Source organism: Vulpes vulpes, chromosome 4 (assembly GCF_048418805.1).
Source record: "Vulpes vulpes isolate BD-2025 chromosome 4, VulVul3, whole genome shotgun sequence".
Classification (NCBI taxonomy): domain Eukaryota; kingdom Metazoa; phylum Chordata; class Mammalia; order Carnivora; family Canidae; genus Vulpes; species Vulpes vulpes.
The window spans coordinates 125,045,797-125,064,149 of NC_132783.1; the positions used below are offsets into that span (position 1 = coordinate 125,045,797).

At 40.2% G+C, this 18,353-nt stretch overlaps 1 protein-coding gene across 13 annotated transcripts in view; it reads right to left on the bottom strand.

Annotated features, from left to right (window-relative positions):
* Positions 1 to 18,353, bottom strand: part of NNT (nicotinamide nucleotide transhydrogenase) — a 119,745-nt gene that overhangs the window by 13,683 nt on the left and 87,709 nt on the right. For all 13 annotated transcript variants that reach the window (XM_072756952.1, XM_072756953.1, XM_026016999.2 and 10 more), the window contains 2 exons: positions 18,021 to 18,180; positions 16,077 to 16,158 (listed from right to left, as the gene is read on the bottom strand). In XM_072756952.1, coding sequence (XP_072613053.1) covers positions 16,077 to 16,158; positions 18,021 to 18,180 — 242 coding nt within the window. The remainder of the gene's footprint in view (positions 1 to 16,076; positions 16,159 to 18,020; positions 18,181 to 18,353) is intronic.

Here is an 18,353-nt window from a genome sequence, read left to right on the forward strand (position 1 = left end):
AACCCTTCCACAGATACTGTTAGGCAAAAAAAGTACTGTTTTCTCACCTAACAGATTCAACAAAGGTCATCATTAAGATAATCTCTTTGCTTTAGAGCAAGAAAAATTTCAACACTTTTTTTTGCTATTTTCCTCTCTCAAATAAGAAAAAGACAGTCTTTTGTGAAACTCTAAAAAACTTTAGTAATAAAAACTAAGGCCTCAGTGTGTGATTAGAAAATAGACCCAGGCACAGTTCAAAAAAAAAGTGGAATAATCTACTCAAATAAAAACAACCCAACCTTCAGAGCCTCTTAAATTAACCAAGAAAGAATAAAAACAAATAAGAGTGTATACACAAGCTCTGTGTAAATATTGCGTGAATTGGATAAAACTCGGTAAAGAAGCAATTCAAAAAAACACCATACTTTTTAAGCTTCTTTTATAACACAAGGATATAAACCCCACTCTTACACTTTTTCGCAACTTCACATTTCATACACCACATGTTCTAAAGGGGACACAACAATGTGAATTCCCATGACCGTGGGCCATGGAGACAACATGTCCTAACCAGGGTGCGTTAGAGCAGTTGTTCTAGGACATGTGGGACTAGTAAAGAGTATAAAACATTCGCCACATGGATCCTACCACAACTGTTCACATAAACTACATTTTCCTTCTTGCATTACGGAAATATCCAGATTTGGTTCAGCAATAAAACATGAAGAAGAGCCAAGTAACCCAATTCAGCAATAAGCAAAGAAACTGCAGAGTCAACTGGGCCTTTTTCTAGTATTTAGAGTGTTTTCTCCATTTTCCAGCCTCTCACCATTCATAAATACTGCAGAGGATCTTCAGATCAAAAAAACACACAAAATCTTTTTATAACCTTCAACTATTTGGTCCTATGTTTTGCTAGTCACTAGCAAAATGTGTTTTTATACTTAAGATGTTCAAAGGGTTAATTTCCTTTCTTGTATTGTGTTTTATATTTTCAAATATACATTGACTGTATTTGGGAACTCTACCTTCCCAATACCATCTTCTCAAAGTTTTCCTAAATATGTTGTTCTAAGCTCCTAGGAAGCTGAAAAATTAATGAGGAAAAAGACCTAACAAAGGGAAATTTTTTTAAAGTTTCACTTGTTGAAAGCCTATTTATTCTTCCCATTTTTAACCATAAACATTTAAAAATCAATAAAATCTTAAGAGTCAAAACAGAGGACTGGAGCATGGGCATGGATGGCTGGCAGCTGCTAGTCAGCCCAAGAACCAGGCGGAGGGAAGGCTCTGGGCCTCACTCTGCTGTCCTGGAGCTGCTGCTCCCTCTTGCAGTTACAGACAAGTCAGGGTCAAGCTTCTAGACTCAGAACGGGTTTCTGGGAGTCACTTCATTTTTCTCCTTATTCCTCTACTTTAGGATTTCTCAGATTTCTGTCACTTACCAGCCAAAGATCTCCAGTAAAAGAATTTTTTCAAGAGTGATAATGATGATGACATTTCTCAGGGAGAAAGCCATTCAAGTCCTTGAACAAGAATGTCTTAGTCTGTTTGGGCTATAACAGAATATAACAGAATATCATAAACTGGGTGGCTGAACAACAAACATGTCCAGCTCACAGTTCTGGAGGCTGGGAAATCCAAGATCAGACTTAAGAGACAAGGGGCAAGATGCTGGAAGAGTAGGGTCCCCAAGTCACCTGTCCCCACCAGATTACCTAGACAACCTTCAAATCATCCTGAAAATCTACGAATTCGGCCTGAGATTTAAAGAGAGACCAGCTGGAATGCTACAGTGAGAACAGTTCCCGCTTCTATCAAGGTAGGAAGACGGGGGAAAAAGAAAGAAAGAAACAAAAGGCCTCCAAGGGGGAGGGGCCCCGCGAGGAGCCGGGCTGAGGCCGGGGCGAGTGTCCCCAGGACAGGAGAGCCCCGTCCCGGAGGAGCAGGAGCTGCACCAACCATCCCGGGCGGAAAGGGGCCCGCAGGGAGTTAGAGCAGGACCCAGGAGGGCGGGGATGCCCTCGGGCTCCCTGGGACAGTGACAGGCACCTGCGCCCCCGGGAGATGCGCCGAGCTCCCTAAGGGCTGCAGCGCACGGCGGGACCCGGAGCAGCTCGGAGGGGCTCGGGCGGCGGCTCCGCGGAGGGGGCTGCGGGGCGGGAGCGCGAATCCAACAGCGCAGGCCGGGAGCACAGGGCGCCGGGACACAGCCCAGGATCCGCCCTCCCCCGGGACAGGAAGAGGCCGGGAGGGCCCAGGACAGCAAGGACGCTCCTGCCCCGAGCTGAGCAGATCAGCGGCCCCGCCCCGGAGCCCCCAGGCCCTGCAGACGGAGAGCTCTGGAGTTACTGCGGGAGCTGACTCCAGGGCTGCAGAGCTGGCCCCGCCACTGGGGTTGTTCCTCCTGGGGCCTCACGGGGTAAACAACCCCCACTGAGCCCTGCAGCAGGCAGGGGCAGAGCAGCTCCCCCAGGTGCTAACACCTGAGAATCAGCACAACAGGCCCCTCCCCCAGAAGACCAGCTGGACGGACCAGGTCCAGGGGAAGTCAAGGGACTTAAAGTATACAGAATCGGAAGATACTCCCCCGTGTTTTTTTGTTTTTGTTTTTTGTTTTTGTTTTGTTTTGTGCTTTTTTTCTTTCTTTCTTCTTGATTTCTGATTGCTTCCCCCACCCCACCCCTTTTTTTTTTCTCCTTTTTCTTTCTCTTTTTCTTCTCTTTTTTCCTTTTTTTTCTTTTTCTTTTTTCTTTTTCTCTTTTCTTTCCTTCTCTCTCTCGCTTTTTCTCCTTTTCCCAATACAACTTGTTTTTGGCCACTCTGCACTGAGCAAAATGACTAGAAGGAAAACCTCACCTCAAAAGAAAGAATCAGAAACAGTCCTCTCTCCCACAGAGTTGCAAAATCTGGGTTACAATTCAATGTCAGAAAGCCAATTCAGAAGCACTATTATACAGCTACTGGTGGCTCTAGAAAAAAGCATAAACGACTCAAGAGACTTCATGACTGCAGAATTTAGATTCAATCAGGCAGAAATTAAAAATCAATTGAATGAGATGCAATCCAAGCTAGAAGTCGTAACGATGAGGGTTAACGAGGTGGAAGAATGAGTGAGTGACATAGAAGACAAGTTGATGGCAAAGAGGGAAACTGAGGAGAAAAGAGACAGACAATTAAAAGACCATGAAGACAGATTAAGGGAAATAAACGACAGCCTGAGGAAGAAAAACCTACGTTTAATTGGGGTTCCCAAGGGTGCCGAAAGGGACAGAGGGCCAGAATATGTATTTGAACAAATCCTAGCTGAAAACTTTCCTAATCTGGGAAGGGAAACAGGCATTCAGATCCAGGAAATAGAGAGATCCCCCCCTCAAATCAATAAAAACCATTCAACACCTCCACATTTAATAGTGAAGCTTGCAAATTCCAAAGATAAAGAAAATATCCTTAAGCAGCAAGAGACAAAAAATCCCTGACTTTTATGGGGAGGAGTATTAGGGTAACAGCAGACCTCTCCACAGAGACCTGGCAGGCCAGAAAGGGCTGGCAGGATATATTCAGGGTCCTAAATGAGAACATGCAACCAAGAATACTTTATCCAGCAAGGCTCTCATTCAAAATGGAAGGACAGATAAAGAGCTTTCAAGACAGGCCGGAACTGAAAGAATATGTGACCTCCAAACCAGCTCTGCAAGAAATTTTAAGGGGGACTCTTAAAATTCCCCTTTAAGAAGAAGTTCAGTGGAACAATCCACAAAAACAAGCACTGAATAGGTATCACGATGACACTAAACTCATATCTGTCAATAGTAACTCTGAACGTGAACGTGACCCCATCAAAAGGCGCAAGGTTTCACACTGGATAAAAAAGCAGGACCCATCTATTTGCTGTCTCCAAGAGACTCATTTTAGACAGAAGGACACCTACAGCCTGAAAATAAAAGGTTGGAGAACCATTTACCATTCGAATGGTCCTCAAAAGAAAGCAGGGGTAGCCATCCTTATATCAGATAAACTAAAATTTACCCCGAAGACTGTAGTGAGAGATGAAGAGGGACACTATCTGATACTTAAAGGATCTATCCAACAAGAGGACTTAACAGGGCAGCCCCGGTGGCGCAGAGGTTTAGGCTGCCTGCAGCCCAGGGCATGATAGGGAGACCCTGGATCAAGTCCCACGTCAGGCTCTCTGCATGGAGCCTGCTTCTCCCTCTGCCTGTGTCTCTGCCTCTCTCTCTCTCTCTCTCTCTCTCTCTCTCTGTGCATCCCTATGATAAATAAATAAAATCTTTAAGAAAAAAAAAGAAGACTTAACAATCCTCAATATATATGCCCCGAATGTGGGAGCTGCCAAATATATCAATCAATTAATAACCAAAGTGAAGAAATACTTAGATAATAATACACTTATATTGGTGACTTCAATCTAGCTCTTTCTACCCTCGATAGGTCTTCTAAGCACAACATCTCCAAAGAAACGAGAGCTTTAAATGATACACTGGACCAGATGGATTTCACAGATTATCTACAGAACTTTACATCCAAACTCAACTGAATACACATTCTTCTCAAGTGCACATGGAACTTTCTCCAGAATAGACCACATACTGGGTCACAAATCGGGTCTGAAGCGATACCAAAAGATTGGGACTGTCCCCTGCATATTCTCAGACCATAATGCCTTGAAATTAGAACTAAATCACAACAAGAAGTTTGGAAGGACCTCAAACACGTGGAAGTTAAGGACCATCTGCTAAAAGATGACAGGGTCAACCAGGAAATTAAGGAAGAATTAAAAAGATTTATGGAAACTAATGAGAATGAAGATACAACTGTTCAAAATCTTTGGGATGCAGCAAAAGCAGTCCTGAGGGGGAAATACATCGCAATACAAGCATCCATTCAAAAACTGGAAAGAACTCAAAGACAAAAGCTAACCTTACACATAGAGGATCTACAGAAAAAAACAGCAAAAAGATCCTACACCCAGCAGAAGAATAGAGTTAATAAAGATTCGAGCAGAACTCAACGAAATCGAGACCAGAAGAACTGTGGAACAGATCAACAGAACCAGGAGTTGGTTCTTTGAAAGAATTAATAAGATAGATAAACCATTAGCCAGCCTTATTTAAAAGAAGAGAGAGAAGACTCAAATTAATAAAATCATGAATGAGAAAGGAGATCACTACCAACACCAAGGAAATACAAACGATTTTAAAAACATATTATGAACAGCTCTACGCCAATAAATTAGGCTATCTAGAAGAAATGACGCATTCCTGGAAAGCCACAAACTACCAAAACCGGAACAGGAAGAAACAGAAAACCTGAACAGGCCAATAACCAGGGAGGAAATTGAAGCAGTCATCAAAAACCTCCCAAGACACAAAAGTCCAGGGCCAGATGGCTTCCCAGGGGAATTCTATCAAACATTTAAAGAAGAAATCATACCTATTCTTCTAAAGCTGTTTGGAAAGATAGAAAGAGATGGAGTACTTCCAAATTCATTCTATGAGGCCAACATCACCTTAATTCCAAAACCAGACAAAGACCCACCAAAAAGGAGAATTACAGACCAATATCCCTGATGAACATCGTTGCAAAATTCTCAACAAGATACTGGCCAATAGGATCCAACAACACATTAAGAAAATTATTCACCATGACTAAGTAGGATTTATCCCTGGGACACAAGGCTGGTTCAACACTCGTAAAACAATCAATGTGATTCATCATATCAGCAAGAGAAAAACCAAGAACCATATGATCCTCTCATTAGATGCAGAGAAAGCATTTGACAAAATACAGCATCCATTCCTGATCAAAACCCTTCAGAGCGTAGGGATAGAGGGAACATTCCTCGTCATCTTAAAAGCCATTTACGAAAAGCCCACAGCAAATATCATTCTCAATGGGGAAGCACTGGGAGACTTTCCCCTAAGATCAGGAACACAACAGGGATGTCCACTCTCACCACTGCTATTCAACATAGTTCTGGAAGTCCTAGCCTCAGCAATCAGACAACAAAAAGACATTAAAGGCATTCAAATTGGCAAAGAAGTCAAACTCTCCCTCTTTGCCGATGACATGATACTCTACATAGAAAACCCAAAAGTCTCCACCCCAAGATTGCTAGAACTCATACAGCAATTTGGTAGCGTGGCAGGATACAAAATCTATGCCCAGAAGTCAGCGGCATTTCTATACACTAACAATGAGACTGAAGAAAGAGAAATCAAGGAGTCAATCCCATTTACAATTGCACCCAAAAGCATAAGATACCTAGGAATAAACCTAACCAAAGAGGTAAAGGATCTATACCCTAAAAACTATAGAACTTCTGAAAGAAATTGAGGAAGACACAAAGAGATGGAAAAATATTCCATGCTCATGGATTGGAAGAATTAATATTGTGAAAATGTCAATGTTACCCAGGGCAATTTACACGTTTAATGCAATCCCTATCAAAATACCATGGACTTTCTTCAGAGAGTTAGAACAAATTATTTTAAGATTTGTGTGGAATCGGAAAAGACCCTGAATAGCCAGGGGAATTTTAAAAAAGAAAACCATAGCTGGGGGCATCACAATGCCAGATTTCAGGTTGTACTACAAAGCTGTGGTCATCAAGACAGTGTGGTGCTGGCACAAAAACAGACACATAGATCAATGGAACAGAATAGAGAACCCAGAAGTGGACCCTGAACTTTATGGTCAACTAATATTCGATAAAGGAGGAAAGACTATCCATTGGAAGAAAGACAGTCTCTTCAGTAAATGGTGCTGGGAAAATTGGACATCCACATGCAGAAGAATGAAACTGGACCACTCTCTTGCACCATACACAAAGATAAACTCAAAATGGATGAAAGATCTAAATGTGAGACAAGATTCCAGCAAAATCCTAGAGAAGAACACAGGCAACACCCTTTTTTAACTCGGTCACAGTAACTTCTTGCAAGATACATCCACGAAGGCAAAAGAAACAAAAGCAAAAATGAACAGTTGGGACTTCATCAAGATAAGAAGCTTTTGCACAGCAAAGCATACAGTCAACAAAACTAAAAGACAACCTACAGAATGGGAGAAGATATTTGCAAATGACGTATCAGATAAAGGGCTAGTATCCAAGATCTATAAAGAACTTCTTAAACTCAACACCAAAGAAACAAACAATCCAATCATGAAATGGGCAAAAGACATGAAGAGAAATCACACAGAGGAAGACACGGACATGGCCAACAAGCACATGAGAAAATGCTCCCCATCACTGGCCATCAGGGAAATACAAATCAACACCACAATGAGATATCACCTCACACCACTGAGAATGGGGAAAATTAACAAGGCAGGAAACCACAGATGTTGGAGAGGATGCGGAGAAAGGGGAACCCTCTTACACTGTGGGTGGGAATATGACCTGGTGCAGCCACTCTGGAAAACTGTGTGGAGGTTCCTCAAAGAGTTAAAAATAGACCTGCCCTACGACCCAGCAATTGCACTGTTGGGGATTTTCCCCAAAGATACAGATGCAATGAAACACTGGGACACCTGCACCCCGATGTTTCTAGCAGCAATGTCCACAATAGCCAAACTGTGGAAGGAGCCTCGGTGTCCATCGAAAGATGAATGGATAAAGAAGATGTGGTTTATGTATACAATGGAATATTACTCAGCCATTAGAAACGACAAATACCCACTATTTGCTTCAACGTGGATGGAACTGGAGGGAATTATGCTGAGTGAAGTAAGTCAATCGGAGAAGCACAAACCGTGTACGTTCTCATTCATTTGGGGAATATAAATAATAGTGAAAGGGAATATAAGGGAAGGGAGAAGAAATGTGTGGGAAATATCAGAAAGGGAGACAGAACATAAAGACTCCTAACTCTGGGAAACGAACTAGGGGTGGTGGAAGGGGAGGAGGGCGGGGGGTGGGGGTGGATGGGTGACGGGCACGGGGTGGGGGGAAGGGCACTTGACAGGATGAGCACTGGGTGTTATTCTGTATGTTGGTAAATTGAACACCAATAAAAAATAAATTTATTAAAAAAAATAAAGGCCTTAAGAGATTTCTGCCTTGGTCTGGAACTCAATCTGTAATATTTCCAAGTAAGGGAAGCCAGAAGGCAGTGGAATAAAATCTTCAAAGATTGTTAAGAGAATAATTGTCACCATGGAATTGTAAGGTATATAAAAGAGAACCTTTCACTATAGAACTTTTAAAAGATATGGTATTTTTCTCAGACTTATTTCACTTAGCGTAGTATCCTTTAGATCCACCCATGTCATTACAAATGGCAAGATCTAATTCTTTTTGATGGCTGAGTAATATTCCATTGTGCATATACACATATATACACCACATCTTTTTTTTTTTTCACACCACATCATCTTTATCCATTCATCAGTCGGTGAACGAGGGCTGTTTTCATAATTTGGCTATTGTTGATAATGCTGCTATGAACATCAGGCTGCACATATCCCTTTGACTTCGTATTTTTGTGTTCTTTGGGTAACTGCTTAGTGGTGCAATTGTTGGATCACAGGGGAGTTCTATTTTTAACTCTTTGAGGAGCCTCCATTCTGTTCTCCAGAGTAGCTGCACAAGTTTGGAATCCCACCAAAAGTGCAAGAGGGTTCCCCTTCCTTTGCATCCTAGCCAACACCTGTTATTCCTTGCGTTGTTAATTTTAGGCATTCTGACAGGTATGGGGTGATACCTCATTGTAGTTTTGATTTGCATTTCCCTGACGAACAGTGCTGTTGAGAAGCTTTTCATGTGTCTGTTGGCCATCTGTATGTTTTCTTTGGAAAAGTGTCTATTCACATCTTCTGCCCATTTCTTAACTGGATTGTTTTCTGGGTGTTGAGTTTTAGAAGTTCTTCATGTATTTTTAAGTTCTTCACGTATTTTTAGATACTAACTGAAACAGATTCTTACTTATAGAGAATTGGCGGTTACCAGAGGGGAAGTGGGTGGGAGATGGGTACAACAGATGATGGGGATTAAGGAGTGCACTTGCTGTGATGAGCACTAGGTGCTGTATGGAAGTGTTGACTTGGGACACCTGAAACTAATATTACACTGTATGTTATCTAACTGGAATTAAAATAAAAACCTAAAAAATTAAAAATTAAAATAATAAAAATTAAAATTAAAAAAGACTTGAAATAGATCCTTAAGATTCTCCAATCCAACTACTTCCTAAGGCAGGACTCCTCTATTTAGAATTACACCAACTATGTGTGCACTGTATCCTGTCACAAAACAGGCAGGGAGCTCCACAGCAGACATGATGAAGAGTCACTCATTTGGGCTACATACACCATAAGGACTCTTGGATTCTATGTTTGCACATGGCAATGCTCCATTCTGAGGAGGGTCCATGAAGGTAATAAAAAGATGTTACTATATTTAATTATTTTTGTAATCTTACCATCCATATCACCTGTGAAAAATATGGTGGGCTCTAAAAAAGGCAGGTTTCTGTGGTTATCACATTCTCATCAGAACTTCTGATTAACAGCTACAAGTCACTAATTAAAAGCACAAGTTTAAGAAATAACTGTAGTAAATGCAGTTTAGAATAAAACATGAAACAGCGCAAATGTTACACAAATTATCCTTACTGGCAAAAAGGCTGGGACCAGCTGGGTAAGGTTAGCTTATTCATCTGAAGAGAAATAGTGGGGGAAAAAATCCTCCTGACCAGATAATTGCTGTCCACCAAAACTAATTAATGAGAAAGACTGCAGAATTAACTTTCTGGTGAGGCTTCTTAGGCAAAAGGATAGACACCCACCTCTTTGAAATTGTGAAAGTTCGGGATCCCTGGGTGGCGCAGCGGTTTAGCGCCTGCCTTTAGCCCAGGGCGCGATCCTGGAGACCCGGGATCGAATCCCATGTCGGGCTTCCGGTGCATGGAGCCCGCTTCTCCCTCTGCCTGTGTCTCTGCCTCTCTTTCTCTGTGACTATCATAAATAAATAAAAATTAAAAAAAAAAAAAAAAAGAAATTGTGAAAGTTCTTAGAAGCGGTGGTTCAGAAGAACTCACTTATACAATTCTGAATGAAAAAAAAAAGTTCATTTAATTTCCTAGAACTTTCCAACAGCCAGAATTAGAGAAACTTTATGTACCTTTCTTTCTTTTTTTGAAGGCAAATAAGAACTGAACTGCTACTCTGATCTGAAATCTGGTGCTCACATCTATGGCCTTCCCTTCTTCAGGGAAAAAAATTATGAATGTTAAAGAGCTTACAAAAATGTCTCAGGGGCACAATTTTTCTAATATAGAATAATGGAAATCTGTTCTATGACTGTGAATGAGAAAATGTGTGACAGAGGGCTAGCATCACATTTTCCATTATATGCACGTAGCCTGTGACACTGAGGTCACCCAAAGAATGAGAAGTCATCTAAGGAGGATCAGGTCAGACGGAAGTGCAAACATCAATGCAGCCCTCTGCAGAACCACGTCACAACACTACCCATTCCCCTCCGAGGATGTTTTAATAGATTGTGCCCAACTTTGTCTTTTTTCCAACACTGAGCCAAATCCAGCAAACAAGCCCAGAATAGAAGGTGCATGACGACTGACGTGCTTTTTATTTCAAAATAACCAACAAGACTATGAAGAATGATATCACAGGAACAACTTAAATTCTATTTGCCACTCATGTTCTAAAATACTATATTGTGGCATATTACAGAGAAGTGGTAAAAATCATACATAATTTCATCTTCCCGTCTGAATAAGCTTAATGACGTTGCTGAATGGCTGCTCAAAGGCAATGGCTGGTGAACACCATAAGATGGAAATTGCATGCAAGATACTGAAGAACTGGAACACGAAATGAGCAAAGGACTTGTATTTATTTATACTCTGCCACATGTACGTGAACCTCATTGAAGAATCTCAGCTCAGAGTTTATTATACCAGAACAAGAAGCCGAAAAATACCCTGATGGTCAGAGGTGCCAGTTTCATCAGAAGCAAGCCTTGCTCCCTCAGACCACCAGAATGCCTATGACAAGACAGTGAGAGAAATGAGTCCTGGAATGAATGGTACAGCAGAGGCTGTACAAAGCACCTACATCACTCGCTTTCTTTCCACCACACCGATACGCTGTGAGCAGTATACACAGAAAGCCAAAGGTAGTCTGGCCAACAGTCTGAATCTGGGAGGAAGAGGGTTGCTTTCAAAGAGCACAACAGACACCTCTGATCTGAGAAATTACTGGCAATTCTATACAATAGGCTGAACACAGATGTGAGTGGATGTGCATACTTTCTTTTGTTTTCCTCTCTTCCACCAAAAGTTTCATTCATACGACTAATTCCACAAATAACTCCCATTGTAATCACCTTCCTCACACTATGTTTTTCAAAAAGACAGGCTCATTACAAAGTGCAAAGAAATACATCATATTGTTTCAGAAAACCTGAAGCATTGGCTAATTCACCTAATAGTACCAGTGGTAACTCTGAAACTCTGATGCAATAATCTATGCTACAGTTGTCTGTCGTCATTTTATCTAGCATCTGAGCTGGAAACACAATGGGGCTCTAAGTATCTCTGAATCAGAATATCTTAAAGCCTATTAAATAACCTCCCAGGGAAAGTACACTTCACAGGGTCAGGAATTTTCATCTGTGTATTCACAGATGTATTCTCAGGACCTAGAACACTGTCTGGCACAAAACACTGCATAATTATTTGTCCAGTGAATGGTCGTTAACATGAAGAGGCACGTTTAAAAAGAAGGTATTGCAAAGCTGTCATAAAAATGCTTAATAATGTCTTATTTCTTTACTCAAATACAAAATCTTTCATCGGACCAGTATCTATTCTCTTCAGAAGCACATGTGCCTTTATTACTTTAAAAATTTGAATATTCTATCTCTTCCTGAACCCCAATATATAACAAATCTATGAAGGCTAAATTCTGTTTACTTGAATTAAATTTAATCCATGAACAAAGAATCTATCTTGAAATATCTTCAAGGAATGGATTCCTTAGCAAAACTAACGTATATTTAAACCTGTAGCCATGTCACATGAGACTGAAAACACTATTAGACCACAAATATCATTGGCAGCTAGATGTATTTAGACAGAAAATGGAAAAAAAAAAAAAAAGATTAAATGTTTTTAAAAACCTGCCAAAGGAAAAAAAAAAAATGAGTAGCATAAAAGGGTTAAAATGTCCCCTGGACAATTAACTGCTCCTCTCCTTTGCATTCTGACCCTCCTTCTACTCTACTTTTCCTAGCACACTATCACATTAAATAGAATGCATTCACTGATTCATTTGTTGATAGGTTTGTTTTCTTGGAAACCACAAACTTTTGAGAGTGGGACTGGGCTTATGCATCCTTTTATCTCAATACCTAGCAATAAATTTCTATCAACAAACTATTAATAGAAAGATATAGATGAACATTAACAGGAAAGCAATGTGTAACATCAATTAGTCAAATCAAAGAAATTGAAAGGTGGTTTCATAAATTCAAAAGACTTGCAATTAATCACTGCTTGATGCTTCAGAAAGGATTCTGAAAAGAAAATCAAGCAGTGATGAATTGCAAAAAGAAAAAAATTTACACATCTTTCCAAGAATTACTCACTGGGAACACCATCTCTGCTTTATAATAAAAAGCACATCCTATCAATCCAACTATTGGGAAATAAAGAGAAAAAAATGCCTGCAATCTTATAGCATAAGATTTTTGTAATAAAATGCTTTTAGAGATCAAGCATAAGTTAGGTAAGTTATAGAGGTGTTCTGGGCCACTGGGAAGCAACAATATACTGGCCACTAAAGAAAGTCTAAGTCCGTGAGCACTCATGAGCCCTTGTCATGAAATGTCATGTGCTTCATTATGTAATCTCAGCTCCCGGTGAGCATGTTATGACTATAGCCAAAGTAAAGGAAAACAAGAGTGTCTCTAAATCAATCATGGGCCATGAAGCCAGACAGACTGTATGACAGATGCAATTTTTCTTGGCACCACTTGGGCATAACTAATTGATGACAATCGTATGTCCACACTGGCATATTTCCACGGGGGATGTGTGCGAATATGTCACCACATCTGGATGCTAGGCATGCTGGGTCCTGAGGCACAAAGATCTACTAGAACCAGAGGCCCAGCAGCTGTGCTCAATGAACACCGTGGGAGCTCCACAGGGTGATGAAAGGACTAAATTACTGCAAACTGTAAATACAGATTTATTTCATTAAAACACGAGGTAATGCTGCAGCCATCTCTTGTGCAAACAGACATTCATCTCAAAAAAAAAAAAAGCTAGCATCTATGGATAAACATATTCCTAACTTCATCAAGGAAATCTGCATTTCTCCTAGGAAAAGATAACAATGCACATCAGACAAAAATCAAGAGTTTCTATCACTCCCTTTAAATAAAAAAGTCTCCACTCAGAAACTAGAAAGGAAAAATAGAATAATCTACTGTCACTGTGTTAGCAAGAACACTTCTGGAATCTTCCACTTAATACAAACGTGAAATCTGCACAACTTGTTACAAAGCCCATGTTGAAAATGCAACAGACCACAGTAAAAAAACAGTGATATGTTAATATACAATTTCATCTTTATTATGAAATTGATCAATGTCAGCTAACTTTTCCTAACTCACAAATAGAGAAATCAGACTGAACAATTTTACTCTGATCCTACATAATAAATTATTAATAAGGTTATTACTAAAAAATTATTTGAACTATGACAATTATGTGAAATGATGAACACTCATATAATGTCTCATGTTCTGTTTGCAAAATTACTTCAATAAAACACAAATTATAATTGAGATACTATTCATATATGTTTCATTAAATACCTCCCATACAGCTTAAGTAATTATTTTTTCCCACGCAAGGTGACAGAAATCATCCTAAAATAGCAATTTACTTTATTATGTCCTCATGATCAAAATCAAATCTTAATCAGGTCAGAAACTGCAATTTCATTTGTCTCATTCCTTTGCCTTTCAGGTTATTTTTGCCATCCCTCTTATTCCTTTCCCCTCACATCCTGCTTCCATCAAGCTACCCCACAGTATTGGTGCTCCCCAACATTGTATCCACCTCACCCTGAACTGATTTTCCAAAATGTTGGGTTAACATGGGCTCATCAATGGGTAATAAGAGAAGTATGTCAGGTTAATCATCCCCTTCTCAAAGGATAACTAGGACAGGAAAGGCATCTTTCTCTACTTCATTAAGATTGCCACTCATGTCCTAAATATTTGTGATAATAGAAGGCATTACTAATACATTAGACTTCTCACATGTGGATTGAATAAAGAAAAACAATTTCTTTTTAGGAAAGTCATAAAAGATTATTTAACACATTCTTGTGTAGGTCTGCAAATGCTTCAAGTGGCAATTGTGTGGTTAAAAGGGCAGGCCCATTTAACACTGGATAAGAAAACAGGAACTAGGGACCGAAATGAGACCTTGTATGTGAAAATCAAAAACCGAAGTTGGCGATTTTTCTCATCTTCTATCTTCAATTTTCTAAGATTACACTAAACACAGAAACATAGAAAAGCTGGTCCTACCACAAAATAGTATTTTGACTCTGTCTTTGAAACGCACTAACTAAGGATAGCAGGAAGGCAGAGTGGGGAAGGAGGGAGAGAAGAAAGGACGGAAGAGAAAAAATGCAGCTGCTACTAAATTAAAATGTTAGACCCACTTGAGGTGCGCGGGGTGGGGGTAGGGGGCATAGTCAGCTAAGCACCAGACTCTTGGTTTTAGTCCAGGTCGTGATCTCAGGGCCCTGACCTCAGCTTCATGAGATCAAGGCTCATCAAGGCTCTGCACTCAGCATGAAGTCAGCTTGAGATTCTCTCTCCCTCTGTCCCTTCCATTCGTGTGCTCACTGTCTCTCAAATAAATAAATAAATCTTTAAAATAAAAAAGTAAGATGTTAGAAGCACTTATTTCATCATCGAAGTCTCTTCACCACTCTTAATAGCTGGGACACGCAGGATTCTGCACCCAGTCTTGCACAGACACTCTAATTCTGGGCACATGGTTGAGCTTATTTTCTTATTATCTGCCCCAGAAAAAATGCAAGATAGGTGTCAAAAAGGAATTTTCATTAACAGACACTAACACTTCTGTCAGCATACATTAACATTCTGGTGAACAAACGAATTTTATTTAATAATAGAGTTAGCACGTCTCTCTGACTTGTGGTACCATGTCTACGAAAGTGCTAGAGAACCAGCTTCTCTAGCAAAGAAGCAGCAGGTATCCTCCCAGGGAATAACTCCAGACAGTCCCTTCACTGACTGTGCACAGGACAGATGCAAAGTACTACAACGGTCTGTCACCACTGACCCCATATTTACATCCCTCAAATCCTTCATCCAAAGTCATGGGGAATAATCTGGAAATGCAAAGTCCTCAACTTCTCCCCTGAGCTCAAGATCCTCCCAAGAGCACAGTCCAGTGCCCAAATGCCAGGCAGCAGGCACGGCGACTGCCCTAATTCTTATTTCAAAAAGTGTATGGTGTTAGGAAAAGAACATCTGCAACAGTTTTTTTCATGGAAGAATAGGAAAGTGAACCCAGTCAGACACTCACCAGCGCACAGGATCACCACTGGGTCTCACTCACCGTTCAAAAGACCTCTCATTTAAGATATTTTTCTTCAATCCAGATGAACACAAGAAACCAAAAAGATAGATCTTGATGTGGTTTCTAATGCTTTATTTGACCTCCTCCCCCAAATCCAACCAGAAACAGGGCTTCTGTTTGTTCCCATTAGTAAAAATCCTGAGACCCAGTATAATAAAGTTTCCCTTTCTGAGATGAGCCTGTATTTAGGTTCTGTGGTCTGAGAGACAGCAAAACTAGGTCACAGGATTGAAGGTAGAATAGGGTTTTTATGACTCGGTTTACTTGTGATTCCGTATGTAAAACTCCATTGTAAGAACGTCATCTAAACGCAAGTCCTCGATTTTCCTTTTCTTAAACACACACACACACACACACACACACACACACACACACACACACACACACTGCAAGCCTCACACCCCCAGCACTGACCTGACTTTCTTGCCCTGTTCGGAGAGCATCTTCACCAAGTCAGCGATGGGGTACTGCGCTTTGGCTGCACAGAGACCATAGCCTGCAAAGAATATTAAGGACACAGAACAATGTGATTCTTTTATTTTGAAATCTTAGGAACAATAATTTCTGCCTTGATCAAAACATCTTTTTATGACCAAAAAAAGGCAATCTGTTAACAGGACCAGAAATGAAAGCAAACTTCTGAACTTCTTAAAATATTGGCCTAAATTTCATATTCAAATTCATCTTCTAATGGTCCCTTCTCAATCTTCTGCATGGTCTGTTACTGCTCGGCAGCCCCTCCCCACACACACCACACCCACACGGGGTGGAGGGGTTGTGGCTCACGTAAAAAGTGTCTGCCCAAGCTGTTCCCCCTGCCTTCCTTTCACCCCCAACAGCATCTATCCTTCAGGCCCCAAACAAACCCTCACTTCCTGACAATCCTTCTTCACTTCCTCATGATTAAAAACAAAGTGTGTCTACATAGTCCAATTTAGCCCTGATCATAACCCACCTTGCATTGTTTATTGATCTGACTTCTTCCCTAGATAGAAAATACCTAAAGGGAAAAGAGTATATCCTTTACATCTGTCTATCCCTATACTCCAGCCGTGTTTCTCTAAGCCACCTCACATGGGGACAGGTTCATGATGCAGGACTGTCCCAGGCAATATAACATATTTGGTTTGTCTGCTCCCACACACTAGTGGACACCAGCATCTCTGCCTGTGAGACAAAAACCCAAAACCACATGCTTCAAATGTCTCTAGAAAAAGATACTGCCCCAGTTGAGGAAGCTTGCACTTGAACATTCAGTTCCATGGGTGTCAGCTATTTACATCTCAGCATACAGCCAACCAGCAAACCACTCACATGTCAAATCAATAGATTTCCTTTATAGAAAACTCCTATGCAGCATGAGAGAGTTAGGATCTTAAACTGAATGCAACGTATTACCTGTAATATCATAGCATTCTGTGGTATGATTAAAGGAAAACTGATGACAGGATGAGCACTGGGTGATATGTTATATGTTGGCAAATTGAACTCAAATTTTTAAAATTTTTTTTAATTTGAAAGATAGAGAAAAAAATTAAAAAATAAAGGAAAACTGAGCTAACCCTCAGAGAATCAGGGAATTGAGGCTGGGAGAGTCAATTACTTGGTCACTATCATGTCAATTGTTAAGAGGCAAAATTCAGAACAAAACTGAGGTGTTGTCACTCCCAGGCCAAATTCTTTCTACTAGGCAGGTTACCTCATCGTATTGGAAACCACATGGCTCTCAATGATTTTTTAAATATTTACTTTTGAAAAGAAACAGATTAAATTTCTATTTACTGAGTGAGTCTAATGAGTGAACTAGATACTTTCATATACTATATCTAATTTAATATTGACAATAATTCCAAAAACTATCAAGGAGAAAAAAAAAGCAAGACTCAAACATGACAAAAACATACATACAGAATCACAGGAAGACATGGCTTGAGCTGGACTACCTTGATTTGTAAGATCTCTATGTAAGTCCCAAAAATATTAACCTAAGCCAAAGATGCTCAACATTTTTTAGTTGGTAATCACAGGGTTGCTTCGATGTTTCCATTATATTTCCAAAACTGAGTAAGTTCCAATTCAACTTTTTCCCTATGATAAGAAACTGTATTAACATAACCAATTCCAGGCAGCCCCAGTGGCTTAGTGGTTTAGTGCCACCTTCAGCCCAGGGTGTGATCCTGGAGACCTGGGATCGAATCCCACGTCAGGCTCCCTGCATGGAGCCTGCTTCCCCTCTGCCTGTGTCTCTGCCTCTCTTTCTCTCTCTGTGTCTCTAATAAATTAATTTAAAAAAAAATAACCAATTCCAACAGCTATTACAGGTTGTTTGCTTTTCTTGGTTTTTTTTTTTTTTTTTACCTGGAGTAATAATAATGCTATTAGCTTCTCGAATCATGTCAATTGCATTGTCAAGGTTGATTTCTGTATGCGTGCCAGAAATTTCCATCGGTTTTCCACCAGCTGTTGAAGTAGTGCCATAGCCTCCAAGAATCACATTAGCCAGGGACCGATTCATTGCCTAGAAAGCAAAATTATTAGCTGTGAGAGTATCCATATAACTTTTTGAAAGTGGTATGAATCCTGTGTATATAAAATTCATAATCATTTTATGAGGTTTACCTGATTATCTAAAAAAACAAATCACATGGATCACATCTATAAAGTCAACTGTACATGTATATATTTTCAGTA